The 21,825-nt window shown below is 38.1% G+C and overlaps 1 protein-coding gene across 2 annotated transcripts in view; it reads left to right on the top strand.

The window, feature by feature from the left end:
* MTHFD2L (methylenetetrahydrofolate dehydrogenase (NADP+ dependent) 2 like) overlaps positions 1 to 21,825 on the top strand; it is a 146,471-nt gene that overhangs the window by 7,198 nt on the left and 117,448 nt on the right. For both annotated transcript variants that reach the window (XM_019467561.2, XM_019467554.2), the window contains exons 2-3: positions 10,115 to 10,299; positions 11,318 to 11,440. In XM_019467561.2, the coding sequence (XP_019323106.2) occupies positions 10,115 to 10,299; positions 11,318 to 11,440 (308 nt within the window). The remainder of the gene's footprint in view (positions 1 to 10,114; positions 10,300 to 11,317; positions 11,441 to 21,825) is intronic.

Raw genomic sequence — 21,825 nt, 5'->3', positions numbered from 1 at the left:
AGAGCTCTATGTCCTGCCTTCTTTGGGGGTCACTTGCAACGTTACCTTTTCAGGAAATGTTGCCTGAGCAAGTAATGACAGGGTGCAACTTGTGAAAAATACCTAAGTCAAATTGCCCTTTTGGTGTGTATTAATGGCAATGTGGCTAAATAATTTTTTGACCAAACCACATTTTTAGGAGGAAAAAGAGATGTTAAAGTAGTGAAAATGACATATTTGGAATATTTATTGATTTGTAAATATATTAGGACCTATAAAAGAGTCCTGTTCAAAAGTATCTTCAAAATTCACATTTTAAGTGGTAATTTATATACCCTTATGCATTTAGACAATTGAAAATTTTGATCTTAATTTTATAATATGTTTAATTTTTTATGTTAATTATGTGATTACTAACTTTTAACACATGCTGAATTCTTGGTACATATACTTGAATCAGTTTCCTAGCCTTATCTTTAATATGTCGATAGTGATCATTTTCTGGACGAAAAAGATCTTACACTTAATTTTAAAATTAAATTTGCTGCAGTTTTTGTTTAAGTTGCAAACCTTATTATTTTTTTTCCTTAGACAGTAGTATTTTTAGTTTTCAAGAAAGTACTTTCCCTTATTATTTTTTCTTTAGACAATAGTATTTTTAGCTTTCAAGAAAGTACTTTCCAAGCACCTGGCAAGCTCAGATCAAACTGCTAAATGGAACATGGTCTCAATTCTAGATTTTTTCATATTGAAATGTGAAGATATTTTAGCCTAAATATTTTCACAGTTGCTGTTTAGTGTCTCCTTTCATAGTACCTTTCTTTGACAAATACTTGTTACATGTCATCAAATAAGTTGTTTCTATTTATGACTTTTCTAATATCTTGCCATGTTTAGATACAGTAGATACAGGTCTTCTCAATTCTATGCCATTGCATTCCAAAATATAAATCTATTCGATGAAAAACAGCTCCATCAAAAGATTCTTCCCACAAATTTGAATATTTTAAATTAGGATTATGCATGTATTTGTTTACTAAGGCCACTGTAAACAAAGACTAGATGGTTTGAAGCAACAGGATGGATCCTCAGACTCTTGGAGACTAGAAGTCTGAAATGAAGGTATCTGCAGAGCTGTGCTCTCCCCGCCTCTTCTTGCTGGAAATTCTTACTTTTCCTTGGTCTATAGCTGCATGACTCTAAGCCCCTTGCTTCCAGAGTCTGTTTTCCCCATTTAACCAGCTATTGAATCATGAAAATTGGGTCATAGCACTCCTCAGAATCATCAAATGGCTTTCTAGCTCAGTAAAAGCCAATACCCCTTCAAAAGTCTGCAGGACCTTATGTGATCTCAAGTTCCGTGACTTCTCTGATTTTATGTCCTGGCCTGGCCCACTTGTCTCCACTGCAGCCATTGGCCTTGCTATTCATCAGACATGCTAGTCATGCTCCTGCCTAGAGTCCCTTGTACTTGCTGTGCACTCCCCTTGGCCTAGAAGTATTTTGTACACATAGCCACATGACATATTCCCTCATTTCCTTCTTATTGATTGATTGATTGATTGATTGTCAAATTAGCATACTGTGTAGTCTTGGCTTCAGGAGTAGATTCCTGTGAGTCATCACTTACATACAATATCCAGTGCTCATTCCAACAAGTGCCCTCCTCAGTGCCCATCATCCGTTTTCCCCACCCCCATCAACCCTCAGTTTGTTCTCTGTATTTAAGAGTCTCTCATGGTTTGCTTCCCTCTCTATTTGTATCTTATTTTTCCTTCCCTTCCCCCATGGTCTTCTGTTAAGTTTCTCTAATGCCACATCTGAGTGAACTCATATGATACCGGTCTTTCTTTGACTGACTTATTTTGCTTAGCATAATAGCCTCCAATTCCATCCATGTTGTTGCAAACGGCAAGATGTCATTCTTTTTCATTGCTGAGTAGTATTCCATTGCATATATAAGCCACATCTTCGTTACCCATTCATCAGTTGATGGACATTTGGGCTCTTTCCATAATTTGGCTATTGTTGACAGTGCTGCTATAAATATTGGGGTGCATGTGCCCCTTCAAATTAGCACTCCTATATCCTTTGGATAAATTCCTAGTAGTGTTATTGTTGGGTCGTAGGGTAATTCTATTTTTAATTTTTTGAGGAACCTCCATACTGTTTTCCAGAGTGGCTGCACCAGTTTGCATTCCCACCAACAGTGCAAGAGGGTTCCCCTTTCTCTATACCCTCGCCAGTATCTATTGTTTCCTGAGTTGTTAATTTTAGCTACTCTGCGTGTTTGAGGTGGTATCTCAGTGTGGGTTCAATTTTATTTCCCTGATGATGGGTGATATTGAGCATCTTTTCATGTGTCTGTTTGCCATCTGGATGTTTTCTTTGGAAAAGTGTCTATTCATGTCTTCTGCCCATTTCTTCACTGGGTTATTTGTTTTTCAGTGTTCAGTTTGGTAAATTCTTTATAGATTTTGGAAACTAACCCTTTATTTGATATGTCACTTACAAATATCTTCTCCCATTCTGTCAGTTGTCTTTTAGTTTTGTTGATTGTTTCCTTTGCTGTGCAGAAGCTTTTTATCTTGATGAGGTCCTAATAGTTCATTTTTGCTTTTATTTCCCTTGCCTTTGGCGACATGTCAAATAAGAAGTTGCTGTGGCTGAGGTCAAAGAGGTTGCTGCCTATTTTCTCCTGTAGGATTTTGATGGTTTCCTGTCTCACATTTAGGTCTTTTAGCCATTTTGAATTTATTTTTGTGTGTAGTGTAAGGAAGTGGTCCAGTTTCATTCTTCTGCATGTTGGTGTCCAGTTCTCCCAGCACCATTTGCTAAAGAGACTGTCTTTTTCCCACTGGATACTCTTCCCTGCTTTGTCAAACATTAGTTGGCCATATATTTGTGGGTCTATTTCTGAGTCCTCTATTCTATTTCATTGGTCTGTGTGTCTGTTTTTGTGCCAATACCATACTGTCTTGATGATTACAGCTTTGTAGTACAGGCTAACGTCTGGGATTGTGATACTTCCGGATTGGTTTTCTTTTTACCATTACTTTGGCTATTTGGAGTCTTTTGTGGTTCCATGTAAATTTTAGGATTGTTTGTTCTAGCTCTGTGAAAAATGCTGGTGCTGTTTTCATTGGGATTGCATTGAATGTGTAGACTGCTTTGGGTAGTATTGACAGTTTAACAATATTTGTTCTTCCTGTCCAAGAGCATGGAATGTTTTTCCATTTCTTTGTGTCTTCTTCAGTTTCTTTCATATGCTTTCTATAGTTTTCAGCATATATTTCTTTTACCTCTTTGGTTAGGTTTATTCCTGGGTATTTTATGGTTCTTGGCGCAATTGTAAATGGGATCGATTCCTTGATATCTCTTTCTGTTGCTTCATTATTGTTGTACAGAAATGCAATCAATTTCTGTACATTGATTTTATATCCTACAACTTGGCTGAATTCCTATGTCAGTTCTGGAAATTTTTGGGTGGAGTCTTTCGGATTTTCCATATAGAGTATCATGTCATCTGCGAAGAGTGAACGTTTGACTTCTTTGCCTTTTCTCTCCTCTGCTTCTCCCATCCTCGCTGTCACTGTATTTAGTTTATTTTGCATACCATTTATAGCATTTTTAAACAATTCATTGTGACTATTTCTTAGGTCTCTGATCTCTGCAGCAATAGATTCTCTGCTGTCTTCTATGCTTTTTTTAAGCCCAGCTATTAGTCTTATGACTGTTATCCTAAATTCTTGTTCAGATATATTGTTTATATATTGTTTATATATATATTGTTTATATTGAGCAATTCTCTGGCTGTCATTTCTTTCTGGAATTTCTTTTGAGGAGAATTCTTCCGTTTCATCATTTTGGGTAGGTTTTTGTCTTTTACATGTTTTAATAGCTGGTTATGTATCCTGTACATGTGAACACTACTATATTAAAAATGGGTCACACACTGTCCAGGGCCTGGCCCTTCAGGAGGTGTTTTTGGAATGTGTCACATCCTCTCTGTTGTTGCGTATTTGGCTGCTCTATCCCACTGATCAGTCCTCTGCAAAGCTTCTCTTTGCTCATAGTGGTGGAATGTTTGGAGCTTCAATCAGGTGTGCTTTGATGTGTTCGTTGAAATAACCTGGAAAAAAGGAAAGGGCAGGAGACCCGATCCAATACAAAGAGAAAAATGAAAGGGGTGAAAAAAGAAAAAGACACCAAGCAAAGAATCAAAGAAACTATAAGGCTTAATCCAGAGAGAGTGAAAGGAAAATAAAGAAGGAGATACAGAAAAGGTGTAAAAAGAATAGAGTAAAAATGCCTGATTAAACAAACAAAATAAAACAGATAAAGAGCGAAAAAAATATATATATAATAAGAATTGACCAAAAATCAAATCAGGGACTATGAGCCTGATTCCAAAGGGAAAAAAAGAAAAAAGGTAGAAAAAGAAGTGAAAAAAGAAGAGAAGGAAAGAAACGAGATAGAGAAAAAGAAAAGAGAGACTAACAGGCAAAAACACAAAACAGTTGTCTCTTGGTGCCGGGTACCTGCCGGGACCCGTGACTGTGCTGGTGGGGGGGGGGGGGGGGGGGGGCGGGCAGAGAGGCCATCTGGGTTACTCAGTGTCAGTCTCAGTCTGGTAGATAAGCAGTTGCCAGGCTCGGAGGGGTGGGGTTTGGTGTAAGCACATCCCGCTTCCACTGGGGGCCGCTGTCCTGTTCCCTGAAGCCCCACTGTGTTGGCGGGGTGGCGATAGATGGGGACACCCCAATCTCTCCTCCCCAGATGGGTGTCTCAAAGCACGCTGCCCAGGCAGCCCTCACAGAGTAGCCTGGGCGGTCAGCCTGTCCTGCTCCAGTCTCCCCCGCCGCCTAGGTGCTCGGCCGGGATTCAAAACCTGAAGTCTTGGATCCCGCTCTGCGTGGACCGATCCTGGGGTAGCGCCACTCCATCTCTGGCTGGCTCCTGCAGGGTCTTTTGTCCTTGGGGGTGGGGGGTGGGGGGCAATAAACCCTCTTCCCACAGTACTCAAGGGAGGGGACTGCCCTCTCCCAGTGTGCCCCTGAGATCGCTACCGCACCCTGGGGCCAGCTCCCTGCTCCCCAGGCGTTCACACACGGCAGCGGCTTCACTCCTAGAAAGTCAGCATTTGTCACAAGTTTGCAAAGGAGAAATGCACTGTATTTCTCGTTCCCCAGTGCCAGGTCCGGAGAGGGTTTCCTCTTGTCCTGACACTAGACCGCAGTCCACAGCTTCTCTTGCTCTCCCTTTTGCCTCTCCGCAGAAGGGGTTCCCCTCCTCCGTGCCTGTGCTATTTTATCTCACCCATTTCAGGTACATGCACTTCTGTTCTGCCAAGCTGTCTCCCTCCACCTGTGGAGATCCTTCTGCCACTCCGCAGATTGATTTCCAGGGTGTTCCCAGTGTTCTAACCTCAATACAGCTGTGTTTGAGGGACAAGGGAAATCCTGGTCCCCCTACTTCTCCACCATCTTAACTCCTACCCCCGAGCATGTGATTCTTGATCTCAGGGTTGTGGGTTCAGGCCCCACAATGGGTGTACAGAGTACTTAAAAGAAAAATCTGCTCTCCTCCAGCAGGCACTCCTCGCAGCCTCTGAGCTCCATTCCCATGCCCTCTGGCAGCATCTGAAGAGAGGCGTCCCTGCCGCTTTGCCCCTCAGGGCTCCCTAAAGCCCCCTGTGAATGGAGGAGGCATCCTCATTGGGTGGGCTCCTGGTGATGCTTTATACCCGGGTTGACAGCAGGCGCGGTGATTGCCCCCGCTGCGGTTTCTATCCCTGCTACGGCCACTTCTGGCTCACCTTCATTTTTTTTTAATTTAAGTTTATTTATTTTGAGAGAAAAAGAGAGCAGGAGGAGCAGAGAGAGAGAGGGAGAGAGAGAGTATCCCAAGCAGGCTTCACACTGTCAGTGCAGAGCCAGATGTGGGGCTCGAACTGACAAACTGTGAGATCATGACCTGAGCTGGAACCAAGAGTTGGTCACTTAACTGACTCAGCCACCCATTTCCTTCATTTATGATGAAATATCACCTGATTAATCAGAATTAAGAGACACCTTAACCCATCTGTATAATATGACAGCTCTGGCCCCCAGATATGCCCTTTCCCTCTGTTTTTCACACATGATATAAATATTCGCCTTTTAAAAAAACTTGCTTATTATGTCTTCTTCAACTGGATTGTAGTTCCCATAAAAGTGGGCAGTTTGTTTTGTACACTGTTATTTATATTTCCAGTGTCTAGAATAGTGCCTGGCAGATATAAGGTTTTCAGTGTGTATTTATTAAGTCAATAAACATTGGGCTTGTAAGTGAGGCGTTTTAACCAAGGAAGTGGCATGATTAGATTTGGAAAATCACTCTGGCTGAGGTGCAGATGATGGATGGCAGAGATTGACTTGAGCCAGGGAAACTCTTAGGAGCCGTGGGCTTCTATGGCTGAAATTCACACTATTATTGATATTTAACATGTTTCAACAGTATGCGTGCTGAAAAGTCTCATTTGTTTTTGCACTGAGCTAGATAATGTGTGTGTTTACCAGTTCTTCCAGCATATAGGCTGATAGGGGCATCCTTCCTTTGAGTCTCCACTAATTCCAGGTTGCCTCATTTATCCTTATATCATATCTCCCACAAATCCAGGCTTGCCCAGGCTCTGCAGGGATTGAGGGAACCAATAGGCGGAGCCAGCTGCTACCGAAAAATCCTCAAAGTTCCTTTTATAATTGGGTGGCAGTCTTCTGAGTATTTACCCATAAATATCAACTAGACCAGGCTATAACATGTCAGCTATAGTTAGCAAACTCACTTAGCACATCTGTGCTGTAAAGTAAGCCCTGCCTTCTCTCAGACCCCAACATGGTGCAGTCAAGTTTAATCTGTATATAGATTGTCTGTCTTTGGAAGTCATGAGTCCATTTATGCCACGGTCAACTCTGACACTCTCAGAGTCACACAGCTTTGTAATATCTAAGCCATAATTATCGTGGATTATGTTCAGTGACTGCCAGTTTCATGGTAACCTATGAACAAATCGTTGTAACAGAGAATCAACTAATAAAACATGTCAGCAGCAGCAGTTTCTATTCATATACTATAAAATGTAACATAGGGCTCAGGTGATTTTGTAATTTAAAATACAAATGCATGTTCTTTGTTACAAGAGTGAATTCTAGTGTATCAGCAGATAAGCTTAGGTATTTTACCCTAAGTGAATATGTTGGCACAGTTTAATTTATGGAAAGTATTTATTGATTTATTTATTGACTTATTATTTTTATGACTCTTAGAAATGAGTCATTCTGGGATTACTGCAGCCTTTAGTATTTTATAATAGAAGAGTTCCTTGTTCTCTTAGAATTAAAAGATCACTTAAATGAATTAATAAAAAATGAGCACTAGAAGTTCATAGTAAATAGTGAAAAAAGTTTGTTACCTAATCTTGAAAGATAACATTTAAACTCAGAAGTAAGTATGTTATCTTAACTTCATTTAAACTTGATCTTAAACTTTAACAGAATAAAAGCCCCAGGACCAGATGGCTTCATGGGTGAAATTTACCAAACATTTAAGGAAGAAATAATACCAATTCTGCAGAAACTCTTCTGGAAATTTGAAGAGGATGAGATATATCCTAACTCATTCTATAAAGGCAGCATCACCCTGATACCAAAATCATACAAAGACGTTACAAGAAAAGAAAACTATAAATAAATACCTGTCATGCACATAGAAGCAAAAAATTTAACAAAATTTTAGATAAAATCCTGAATATCTGGAAAGGATAAGCACATCGTGACCAAGTGAGGCTTATCCCAGGAATGCAAGATTGGCTTAACATTTGAAAATCAATCAATATAATTCATCATATTAACAGACTAAAACCAAAAAAAAAAAAAAAATCATGTGGTCATATGATTATCTCTATACACACACATTAAAAAAACTTTGACAATATCCTGATATAAATAAAGTTCCATCAAACTAAGAGTAAAACTAAATCACAGAACTAAATGTATAACCTGAACACATAAAACTAGAAGGAAACGTTGAAGAAAACCTTTGTGACCTTAAGTTAGGCAAAGATTTCTTATATGCCTCACCATAAAAGGAAAAGGAAAATTGATGGAAATACATCAAAATTGAGAGCTGATCTTCCAAAGACACAGTTAAGAGAATGAAAAGGCAAAGCACAAAGTAGGAGAAAATATTTCAAATCACTTTTCTGATAAAGGACTTGGATATACCTGCTGTATGACCCAGCCATTCTACTCCTAGGTATTTGCTCATTGTGCATACAATGACTTATACATGAATGTCTATAACAGCTTTGTTTGCCATGAGTAAAAGCTGGAAACAACCCAAATATCCATCAATAATTGGATGGATAAACAAATTTTGGTATATCCATACAATGGAAAACTACTCAACAATAAAAAGAAATGAACTATGGATACATGCAACAACATGAATGAATCTTAATTATGCTGAGTGAGAGTAGCTGGGTAAAAAAGAGTATGTTGTGCATGATTCCATTTGTACAAAATTTGTGATGATACAAACTAAGATATAGTGACAAGAAGCAGACCAGTGGTTGCCTGTTGATTGAGGAGGGACATGGCCAGGACAAGGGGAATGGTGAGATTTAAAAAAGAGTACCAGAATTCTTACAGGGGTTTCATTTGCTTGATCATGGTGATAGTTTCCTAGGTATATACATATATTACAACATCAAATTGCACACTTTAAATATGTACAATATATTTTATGTCAGTTATACTTCTTTATTATTTTTAAAATATATTTATTCATTTTGAGAGGGAGAGAGAGCAGGGAAAGGGCAGAGAGAGAGAGAGAGAGAATCCCAAGTAGCCTCCACTCTGCTCGTGCAGAGCCAATGCAGGGCTCGAACCCATGAACCATGAGATCATGACGTGAGCGTAACCAAGAGTCATATGCCTAACTGACTGAGCCACCCAGACGTCCCTGTCAGTTATACTTCAATACAGCTATTATAAAATTAGGACAGTGGAGCAAGACTGATCAATAAATTTGCCATGATTTTCCTTGTCTTGAAAGCTATCAAGTTTTTGGTGAAACGTAGACAAGTCAGAATCAAAAGTTGAGTTTACTTACAGCTATAAAGTCTGGTTGTAATTGTATTCTCTAGTCTGTTTACTTGCTCAATTAATTGTTTACCTATGGTAATGATTATTTTTAAAATATACTTTTGTATTGAATTGAGCAGGTAGTTTTCGAACATGGTCGTGCACATGAATACCTGTGGGAACTTGTCAGACATGCAGATTTCCAGGGTGTTCTCAATCATGGGTTGGGGAATCTGCAACCTGTGCAAGCTTCCCAGGCAACTTTGGTGTATGTATCCATAGACCACATTGCAGCATCACTTCTTAATAGAACAATGTTCACGTCAAAATGGTGCAAACTTGGATAGACGCTTTGGACCACTGGTGCCCGATTGAAAAGGAGTATTCTTGATCTAGTTCATTGTCCCCCTGCCCCCCTCCCCCTGTATATATATGTCCTCTTATAAAGGACAGTTGACTTATTTGAAAGGGGCAGCAAATTTGCATTTTTTTGTGTGTGTTGGTTGATATTCATGTTGCCTGCTCTCGTTAGAAAATAAAAAGTGTACAGGTACTAGAAAGAATTCAGGTGCTGTAAGGTTTCCTTTTCTCTTTTTTCTCTTCTGCTTCTTCCCCCGCCTCCTTTTCCATTCTTCACGATATTCATTGACCTGCATTTGGGGTTTTGTGTAATAATCATGTGCTACATACCAATCTGCTTCCGCCAGGCCTTTCAATAGTGAAAGGACAGGGGGAGCAGGAAGAAAGAACCATCTTACACTTTATCAGGTACCTTAAAAAAACAAACACACAGTAAGAGCAACATTAATTCACCACTTTGAAGTTTGAGATCACGGAGAGCAAGAAAGCCTTTTCAATATATGTATTTCTTTCTGCTTTTCTGGGGGTCGATTTAAGGTTGCTCACTTGGAGAATCACAGATGTGTTGTTCACTCTTGTAACTTAAGATTATGCGGTTGAATGTTCCTTACTGTCTTTTTAGTGCTATATTTATTCTTTGTTTTCCACAGACATGATGCCATCATTATCTCAGGAACTGAAATGGCCAAACAAATCCAGAAAGAAATACAGAGAGGTGTGGAATCATGGATTTCCCTTGGGAACAGAAGACCTCACCTCAGTATCATTTTAGTGGGTGATAACCCAGCAAGCCACACGTACGTCAGGAAGAAGATCAGAGCTGCGTCCGCCGTAGGTGGGGATGCGTTTTAGTTGTTGTTACTAAGTCGTGTCTTCTTGTGTTCCTTCAAAGTGCAGTAATTATCCATGAGAATTGCCAAATAAGTGCCATTTGAATAACATTTATCATTATTACCATTACTATTAGAGATGAGTTACCCAAGTTTATATTCATTTCTTAATGTTTTTCTCCAGCTTTCTTACTGAATTAATTTGATGTGATTTCAGATCCTATGCTGATATGTCAGAGGAACACTGCACATTTAAAGAGCCCATGTTTAGGGGTGCCTTGGTGGCTCGGTCGGTTGAGTGTCTGACTTTGGCTCAGGTCATGATCTCGCAGTTTGTGAATTCGAGGCCCACATCGGGCTCTGTGCCGTCAGCCTGTCAGCACAGAGCCCACTCCAGATCCTCTGTCCCCCTCTGTCTGCCCCTCCCCACTGGTGCTCTCTCAAAATGAAATAAACATTAAAGGGCCCATTTTTAGGTATAGCATAGGGAATGTAGTCAGTGATATTGTAATAGCATTGTATGGTGACCGTTGTAGCTACACTTGTGATTAGCCTAGCTAGCTAAATGAACATACTTGTCGAATCACCATGTTGTATACCCGAGACTGGTGTAACATTGTGTGTCAGCTGTATTTCAATTTTTTTTTAAAAAAGGCCTATTTTTATTATACTTGCTTTAATCAGATAATAAACCTGGCCAGTTCGCTCTGCTGAACTTGGCCTAATAATGGTGGTGAGGAGTATTAACATATTTACTAGATTCACATCCCCTAACAGTAGCTTATCACAAATAAATGCAATACGATACTGGGCCAAAAATTGCATGTGAATCATGAGAAAACATCTGTACTCTTTGAGACATCCCTTTTAGTGGTGGTTTGAACATCATCTTTGTAGAAGGTCCTTTCCTTCCAATGAGGCAAGGCGCAGAGGAAACCTTTTACGCACCGTGTAAGACACCATTGTTGAAAAACCACATCTTTGCTGGTCAAATGACTCTCTCTGTGTTTGTTGTTCTTCCAGGGATCCGTAGTGAGATCATTCTAAAACCAAAGGATGTTTCTCAGGAAGAACTTTTGGATATAACTGATCAATTGAATATGGACCCACGAGTCAGTGGTATATTGGTTCAGTTACCACTACCAGGTACCTAAGGCTCTTGTATATGTCTGCTTTGGTGAGGAAAAAGGGCGTCTTTCAACATTCTATCACGACACTGCAAGTAGTTTAGGAAATACGTTCACGAAGGGACTAGCTCTCACACTAGCAGGTAATTGTTGGCAAAGCCTGGATGACTTCTGCTTGCAATGACTGAAACTTGTAAGGGAAAAATGTAGGCAAAAATTACACGTAGTCCTTACTTTGTACAATAGCCCCAAGACCGTGACAATGACTGTGCACGCTGAAACCAGGCAAAGCAACCTTAAAAACCCAATGGGAAAAACAACAGTCATTCTCTGAGCTTTATTTTTTTATTTTTTTAAACAAAAATTAAAAAAATATTTTTTAATGTTTACTTATTTTTGAAAGAGAGAGAGAGAGAGTGGGGGAGGGGTAGTGAAGGAGGGAGACACAGAATCTGAAGCAGGCTCCAGGCTTTGAACTGTCAGCATAGAGCCCGACGCGGGGCTCGAACTCACGAACTGTGAGGTCATGACCTGAGATGAAGTCGGACGCTTAACCGACTGAGCCACCCAGGCGCCCCTTAAACAAAATTTTTTTAATGTTTATTCATTTTTGAGAGACACAGAGAGGCAGAGCGTGAGTGGGAGGAAGGGCAGAGAGAGAGGGAGACACAGAATCCGAAGCAGGCTCCAGGATGAGCTGTCAGCACAGAACTGGATGTGGGGCTCAAACTCATAAACCGTGAGATCATGACCTCAGCCGAAGTTGGACACTTAACTGACTGAGCCACCCAGGCGCCCCTCGTTCTCTGACCTTTAAAATGTTCTCCCAAAACATTAAAAACTCTCTCTCTGTGGTTCATAAACATATAGGGAAATGGAACACAAAAAAAGAGGGAAGCTAGTATTTGTTCAGCACACTATAATTTAAAACATTAGAAACATCGAGAATTAAAGTGTTATTTCTTTGCAAAAAACTTGTTCAGAGGAGCTTGCACGGGAGCTTGCCTTCTCATCATGTAACTTACAATATGGAGCAAGCGTCTTTCCTGGGCCTTGGTGAATTCAACTGCATGTTCCTCTCTAAGTTTGGATCAGTTTCCATTTCGTCCTTTGTAATCATTTGCCAAGCAGTCTTCTTATGGTTCGTAGTTTTTTCACGGTTCTGAAATCTCTCTGAGAGTTTCTTTTATGGGATGGTTTATGCTGGTGCCACTTCCTCTGGGATGTTGTCATCGTTTTGTCATAAGAACCTTCTTCATGTACGGAGACAGTCCACCTTCATTAGAACTTCTGTGACTGCATATCCACATTGCTCCGAAGGGCCCAGAGACAACATTCCAGGGTCACCTCATTCGTGCACAACCCATTTCCATTCAATCAGTGTCCTACCGGAGCACTTAATCATAACTCTTCCCTTCCTGGGGGCACAGGTTTCTGTTATTTTTGCTTTGCTGTTGCCACTTTCAGACCTTCTGTTCACATCTCATTTCACTTCCAGTGTCACCACATTTTTTTTTTTTTTTTTTTTTGCTGCCCTGTCACCTTTACAGGTTAATTCCCTCTGTTGATTATCTACTTTTGTGAAATGTCTTGTGAGTTGACCACCGGGAGACCAGGAGGAAGTATGATTTGCTGTTGATGTTTGACCTGAATAACAAATGTGCAGTGATCAATCATCAACGGACTTTTAAAGAAGTGTCAAACGTGTTGCTCAGGGAACATGATGCTCATCTTTATTTACACGGTGATTTGTGAACCAGAGGGCCAGCAGTTCTTACATAATTACTCACAGTTAATTTACCATGATAACTGAACTTTGAACTGTGCTATTGGACGATTGGTGCTATTTAAGTAAATTGTGGCTCTGAAATTCATGTGTATTTCAACTGAGTGAAGTGAGGACTGCCATATAGTATAGATTACAGAAGGGTTTTTTTTTTTTAATTTTTTTAATGTTTATTTGTTTTTGAGAGAGAGAGACAGAGTGTGAGTGGGGGAGGAGCAGAGAAAGAGGGAGACACAGAATCTAAAGCAGGCTCCAGGCTCTGAGCTGTCAGCATAGAACCTGTCGCGGGGCTCGAACCCACGAACCATGAGATCATGACCTGAGCCGGTGTCAGATGCTTAACTGACTGAGCCACCCAGGCGCCCTTAGATTACAGTAGTTTTGAGTTCTTCTATAAGTTTTGACTTGCAGAAAGTAAAAAGTGAATGGTGCTATTGCATGAGATCCTTGTATGGTATTGATTATACTTTATCCAACAATATAACTTAATTCCTTGGTATATAACTTTCGTGCTATTTAAATTGTACCAAAAATTCACGTTTCTAATTCTCATACGGATTTATTAGCATTGCAAATCTGTACAAAAAAAATTGGCAGTGGGTTTAAGCCCAATTGTTTGGCTCATATTAAAAAAAAAAATAAATAAAACAAAACAAAAAAAAAAACCAGTCTTCTTTGTACCATAATTGCCAAGCACTCTTCTTGTGGTTTGTAGTTTTTAAAAAATTTCTCCCGGCTGTAGTTGTACTGAATTCAAATAATTATTAAAAAACACATCACAAATTTCCAAATTTACAAATCTAAAACATTACATTTAGTTTGTTTTAAAAATTAAATGCAGGGGCGCCTGGGCGTCTCAGTCAGTTGAGCATCCGACTTCTGCTCAGGTCATGATACCACGGTTCAGGAGTTCGAACCCCACTCTGCTATCAAAGCGGAGCCAGCTTGGAATTCTCTGTCCCCCTCTCTTTCTGCCCTTAACCTGCACTCACAACCTTTATCTGTCTCTCTCTCTCTCTCTCAAAAATAAACAAATTAAAAAAATTAAATTCATATCTGTAGAGATTTTTACCTGTTTTGGGCAACCTTTCTCTGTTGGCGAATTTATTAGAAAATTGCCACTAGATGGCACTGTTGGTCTGTCTGTAGTAAAATTGCTTGCGTCCTGTGTTCCTTCTAGAGAGTGAGAAGCACAGAACCAAAGGGACTGTGGTAATAACAAATATCTTGATGCTCTAAGAAAGAACAATTCTCTATGTTGCCGAAAAGCCAATAATATGCAAAATAATAATGGCTAAAATTTATTACATTAAACATTTATTTATTATGTCTCAGGAACTTTACATTTATTACTTCATTGAATCCTGATACTAATCCTGGGTAGTCGGAGCTCTTATTATGGACATTTCACTGGTGTTAAGATTTGAGGCACAGAAAGCTTAAGTAACTTCCCTTAAGGTCACCGGGTTGATAAGTAATTGAGCTGGGATGGAAGGAAGACTGGTTCCTCGTGCCATTACTTTTAACCATCGTGTTACCCTCACCAGCATATTGGTGGTAGCTAGTGAGTAATGTATCATACTATGTGGCAAGTATTCCTTGATACAGATAATTTTATCTACTCCTCAAAGCAGCCTTATGAGTAGGAATTGTTTTCTTTATTTTACATATGAGAAGACTCGTCTATATTACTTAACCTACGTTATACTGGGACATATGGTGTGTTGATGAATAGAAAACAATTGGTTAAAGTAGAAAATTATAGAATAATGCATATTTACCTTAAATATTGTTTTATAACATAAATCATTTAAATACTCGGTTATTCATCAGTCTTTTGATGTGGGTCCACAGATCTTTGGAACTTACTGATTGGAATTTTGAATCATCTTCTGGTATTAATAATACCTATGAATCATTGCCTCTGATTTTCAGTTTGAGGTGAAACTATCTCAGTGAAAATTCTTACTGCTTTTTAAAATAGCTCCCAGGGTGCCTGGGTGGCTCAGTTGGTTAAGCCCTTGACTCTTGATTTCGGCTCAGATCATGATCTCACTGTTTGTGGGATCAAGCCCCACATCAGGCTTCGTGCTGACAGAGTGGAGCCTGCTTGGAATTCCCCCTCCCTCTCTCTGCCCATCGCCTCCCCCAACCTATGTGCATGTATGAGCTCTCTCTTAAAATAAGTAATTAAATGTTTAAAAAAAATCTCCCAATCTTCATGATTGTCCTGTTCATATCTAAATCCTTACTAATTCATTTTAGTTCTCAAGAGCCTTTCCAGAACATTCAATTTAGTTTTTATAGAAATAACAGCTGTTTTCTTCTCACACTCTGTTGTCATGTTTATACTGTTTTAATTACATTACATTATTTACTGTGAAAGAACTAGCAAAAACAGATTGGGAAAGACTTGATTATCATGAAGGTCAACTGGTAGGGGCAGGCATAGTTAAACTACTTTCTGATTTGTTCTGTGAGCTCTGAGCATCAGCTTTCATGTTTTACAGAAGAAATGGAACTCTTTGTGTCATGGCAGTAGGTTGGCTATGTGGAAGTAGGTTGAGATAATGTCTCCTGTCCCGGTCTTAATAAAATTGTTAGAAAGAACCAGTGAAACAATGAGTAAATGAGAAAAATGAGGTGATTCGAGTTGATCATGCCTTGCATTTTATATCATTTGGTTAATAATTTGGATTCCAAGTTGTCTCATGATTAGAAATTGGGGATTATTATTCACAATTAGGGAAATATCTTGAGTAAAAGAAATTCTGAATTAGAATTATAATTCTGATGTTGCAGGACAAGTTTGCATGGGATGAATCGGAATGTACAAATAGTTTCCATGCCTCTCACTTAGATAAAAACCAAAGAAATGGGATAGAATTCTTCCCTATTTGATGGTAATAAGTTTGTTTCAAGCTAAACCTCTGTTTATGTTCAGGAGCTCTGCAACTTGGGTCAGGATTGGAAGTCTTCAGGATATAACCGTGTGTCCATAGTCACGCAGCCTGGCTGTTTTTTCCTGTAGTTGACCCTCAAACCACAGAGAAATAAAAACAATCACATGCAATGCTTCCCTACTCCCATCCTGACTGTGATCAGAGTCTATTAGTATCAATAAGTGGTCATTTTGTCAAGCCAGAAAGATGTCTGCTATTCACGTTCTATGTATTTTTTCTCCTAGTCATGTATTATTTGCTCTTAGCTTTTATTGAGTTATATCTATTAAAGCGATATTATATTAAAAGTTATGTCATTTGTAGAGTATGTATCAGCCTATAAAAAAGGTATAATAGTGATCTTTAAAAATTCGGAAGCAATTTTTTCTAACTAAAGCAAGAAAAGAGAAATTATAAAGTGCTTTATATATGGTAACTTGTATAATGCTTACAACAACTCTTACCGGTAGGTGCTATGCCTTTCAATCTGTGGTTTGTAGTGAAGGATAGTAAAAGAACTGAGTAACTTATGTGATCAGGGAGGTAGTAAGTAGCAGAACAATGCCGGCAGAAGCAATGATGTTGTCCTTTCAGCTGCCATCACTGTCCTACAATGGAGATTTCAAGGCACATACCAAGGGAGATGTTTGCTCATCTCGTGTTTTCTTGCTTTCTAAAGTCCACTTTTCATTTATTTCTAAAACAAAATGATTAGGTAGAAGGAGAAGACTTATTCCATCTTATCCATCATTTTCTAAAATCATTTTTCAGCTATTGAATGTGACATCTTTGAATATCAACATCTTCCGGTTTATGTAAGGGGATTAAAAAGAGATATTAGAATAAAATATTGGAATAAAGGATTGAATCTGGAGGGAATGAGTAAGAAGAGTTAAAGTCTAGTGTGTAGATTTAGCAAAGATCAACTTTTCTAATAATTAGTAGGCATCAAAAGGGGGAGATTGACCTAATTAATTAGCATATAGATATATGTATTTCCTAAATCTTAATTCCTCATTTGGAGAAAAAAAGTCTTTGCCATAATTGCTTTTCTTAAGAGGTTATGCAATGTATGTATGCAGAATACTTATTATTGTATTTTTCGTGTTCTTGACCAGAGTGGGAAATTTTCATCACCCTAGACTTCTTCATGGTTGTAGAACCCTTTATTCTGTTTATTTCTAAATGATTTCCAAATTTTGACTTGACCTTTGTTATAACATTTTCCCTCTTTCTCTAGGGAGAAGAAAGCCCAGTTCTGTGTTTGAGTGTTCAGAACAATTCTGCATGGAATATTTTATTAATGGAATATGGCTTTAGCCTCTGACCTCTTAACTATATTGATTATCTGTCACACATACCAGAGCTGACTTCTTTCCAACTGTCAGGTCTTAGCTTAAATGCCACATTGCCTCAGAGAACCCTTCCCAACCCACATCCTCTGAAATTATTTTAATTCTGTTATTCTCTATTTCAGAGTTGCCTTTTCTGTGGCAGGAAAAGTTCTCCAATATCTACACGCTCCCATCATTTCCCAGCTTTTCAGAGCAGTTACGTTGGGGCCATGTGACTACCTTCAGCTGGATTGTGAGGGGGAGTGACTTTTGTGAGCCATTTCTTGACTGAGATGGTTAAAAGCTATTGTGCTACACCGCCCCTCCTTTTTTTTTTATTGCAGTTATTATGGAAGCTAGATGTTACAGATGATTTTAAATTATAGGAGGGAGGGAAGTAGGATTCTTTTTTTTTTTTAAGTTTATTTATTTATTTGGGGGAGACAGAGACAGTGCTAGTGGGGGAGGGGCAGAGAGAGAGAGGGGGAGAGAGAGAATCCTAAGGAATTTCTGTGCTGTCAGCGTAGATCCTGATGCGAGATTATGACCTGAGCTGAAACCAAGAGTCAGATGCTTAGCTGACTGAGCCACACCGGTGCCCTGGGAAGTGGGATTCTTATGGAGCTTTACATGAATAAGAATTAACTATCCTTTCATAAGTGACTCAGATTTCAGAATAAAACACACACATACATATGCACAAATTTGATGACAACTATAAACCTACACATCTAAGAAGCTCAACAAAGTCTAAGCGTATGCAATAGGAAGAAAACTATACCAAAGAACACCATAATCAAATTGTTCAAAACCAGTGTGATAGAAAAGGTATCAAAGGTAACAAGAGAGAGAAAAATCACATTACATAGAGAGGAACACAAAGAAGGAAGCAAATTTCTTGCTGGAAACAATGTAAACTAGAAGACAAGGGAATAGCTTGGTCTTTAAAGTATTAAAAGAAAACCTGTCAATCATGAATTCTATCCTCAGTAACAATATCTTTTAAAACAAAGGCAAAACAAAGTATTTTTTCAGAAATTTAGGGAGGGGAGAACCCAGAAAGAGCTGAAAACAATCACCAGCAGACACATACTACCAAAAAATATTAAAGGAAGTCCTTCAGACAGTAGGAAATGATACCAGATGAAAATATGTATCTATCCAAAGGAATAAAGAGCCCTGGAAATGGTAGCTACATGAGTAAATATAGATGATATTTTTCTTATCATTCAAATCATCTTAGAATATAATTGATGTTTAATCAAAAACAAAAACCATGGAATATGTGATTTGTAACATATATAAGTAAAATCTACAACAATAACACAAACATTGGGAGAGAAGAAATGGTATTAATGTTAGATTCTTATATGGGAAGTGATATATCACTTGAGGGTAGATTGAGATAAATTCAAGGTATATACTATAGAACCACAAGCAACCACTAAAAAATGCAATAGTTATAGCTAATAAAACAAGGAGATAAAATGGAATCACTAAAAATATTCAATTATTCCAAAGGAAGGAAGAATAAAGGGGCAAAGACAACAATGAAAACACATAGCAAGATGATAAGTTTAATGACATAATGTTGTAAATAACCCAATAAAATGTCAGAGGTTGTCAGATTGGATAAAAGAGCCAACTGTATGCTGCATACAAAAAACACACTTCAAGTATAAAGACACAGAGAAGTTACAAGCAAAACAATGGAAAAGATATGCCATGCTAACACTAATTAAAAGAAAGTTGGAGTGATTTTGTCAATATCAGGCAAAGTATATTTCAGAGCAATGAATATTACCAGGGATAAAGAAGGTCATTCCCCAGTAATAAAGGGATCTGTTTGTCAAAAGGAAATAACAGTCTTGGGGTGCCTGGGTGGCTCAGTTGGTTAAGTGGCCGACTCTTGATTTCAGTTCACGTGGTGATCTTATGGTTCTTGGGATCAAGCCCCATGTTGGGCTCTGTGCCAACAGTGGGGAGCCTGCTTGGGATTCTCTCTCTCCCTCTCTCTCTGCCCATCCCCTGCTCATGGTCTCTCTCTCTCTCTCTCTCTCTCTCTCTCTCTGTTTTTCTCTCTCTGAAAATAAGTAAACTTAAAAAACGAAATGTCTTAATCACTTATATACCTAAAAAGAAACCTTCAATAAAAACTAATAGAATTACAAGAAAAATAGACAAATCCAAAATTATCATCATACATTTTAATACCTCTCTGTCAATAATTGAAAGAACAAATAGACAGGAAATCAGTGAGGATAGAGATTTGAAGTAGAGTATCATCCAATTTGACCTAATTGACATTTGTAAAACACTATCCCAGCAAACAACAGAATACACACCTTTTTTTCAAGTTTACGTAGACAATTTACCAAAAAAATAGCATATTCTAGGTCATAAAACAAATCTCAAATATAAAGGATTCATGTTGCCTAAAGTGTTTTCCTTGACCACAGTGGAATTAAATTAAAAATCACTAACAGAAAAATATCTGGAACGTTCCCAAATATTTAGAAACTAAATAACACACTTCTAAGTAACACATGCATCAGATAAGAAAATTGAAGGGAAGTTAGAACATTTTTTAACTTTTTACGAAGACACAGCATATCAAAATTTATGCTATGCTGCTAAATAGTAGTTGGGGGAAATATATAGCACTATATACCTATCTTAGAAAAGACGAAAGGTGCCAAAGCAATAATCTCAGTTTCCACCTTAACGTACTAGAAAAAAGAGCAAGTTAAAGACAAAGGAAGGACAAGAAAGAAAATAGAAAACAGAAATGATGAGGAAAATAAATGAAACACAAACTAGTTTGATCAAGGCAAAAAAAAAAAAAAAAAAAAAAGATACAAATTACCAGTATCAGGAATGAGAGGTCACATCACTATAGACTCTAAGGCTGTTAAAAGGATAAAAGGGAATATTTTGAACAACTTTATGGCAAGTCATGTGACAAGTTTGATGAAATAAATTACTTTCTTGAAAGACACATACTACCAAGGCCCATTCAAGAAGTAGATAATGTGAAGAATTCTATTAAAAAATTGATTTTATACTTAAAATCCATTCCACAAATAAAGTTCCATGTTCAGATGGCTTTGCTGGTGAATTCTACCAAATATTTGAGGAAACAAAAAATGCTAAAAAGGAAGGAGTACTCCTGAACTCATATGAGGCCACCATTACCCTGATATCAAAAACCAGGCATTACAAAAGACATTACAAAGAAGGAAAACCATAGACTGGTATCTTTCATGAACATCAATGTAAAAGATATGATCAAAATCTAACAAAATCCAACAATATAGAAAAGGGATCATTCATCATGAAATAAAGGGTTTTATTCGAGGAATGCAACATTGCTTTCACATTAGAAAATCGAACGATGTATTTAATCACGTTAACAAACTAAATATGAAAAACCATATGATTAACTCATTATATACAGATAAAATAGTTGATAAGACTATCATTGATTCCTGATAAAAAGCTGTCATATAACTAATAGTAAAGGGAATATCCTGAAGGTGATAAGGGGCACATCTGAAAAATTTACAGTCATCAGAGTTGATCATGAAAAACTGAGCATTTACCTCCTACGATCAGGAAGATGTCAAGGATGTCCACTCCTACCATGTCTATTTAACATTGTATCGGAGAGTCTAAGCAGCACCATAAGGCAAGAGAAAGAAAATAAAAAGCAGATAATATGACTGTCTATGTATAAAATCCAATGGAATCTAGAAAAAGAAAACTAATAGTGATGTGATTTTTAGCAAGATTGGAGGATACAAGATTAATATGCAAAATGCAATTGTCATTTATTAGCATCAAAAATCAGGTATTGAAATAAAAACACTAAGATAACATCCAAAAATGAAATCTTTAGGCATAAATTTGACAAGAGATGTGAAAAATCTATACATCGAATACTGCAGAACATTCCTAAAATAAATTAAATAAAAGCTAAATAAGTGTATCAATATACAACGTCCATGTATTGGGAGACTAAATGTTGTTAAGATGTAGTCATCTTTACATTGATTTGTAGATTCATGGCAGTCCCAATTAAAATCCCATCATGCTTTTTTGTAGCAGTTGACAAACTGATGGGCAAATTTATATGGATATGCAAAATACTTAGAATAGTCAGAACACGAAATTAGTCACAGAAAAACAAATATCATGACTTCACTCATGTGGAATTTAAGAGACAAAACAGATGAACAGAAGGGAAAGGAAGCAAAAAGAATATAAAAACAGGGAGGGGCACAAAACAGAAGAGACTCTTAAATATAGAGAACAAACAGAGGGTTGCTGGAGGAGTTGTGGG

This window comes from Panthera pardus, unplaced genomic scaffold (assembly GCF_024362965.1).
Source record: "Panthera pardus isolate Hobbes unplaced genomic scaffold, ASM2436296v1 HiC_scaffold_13, whole genome shotgun sequence".
NCBI classification, from domain to species: domain Eukaryota; kingdom Metazoa; phylum Chordata; class Mammalia; order Carnivora; family Felidae; genus Panthera; species Panthera pardus.
Note: the sequence above shows the minus strand (reverse complement) of the source record. Positions and strands in the feature narration are given on the sequence as shown.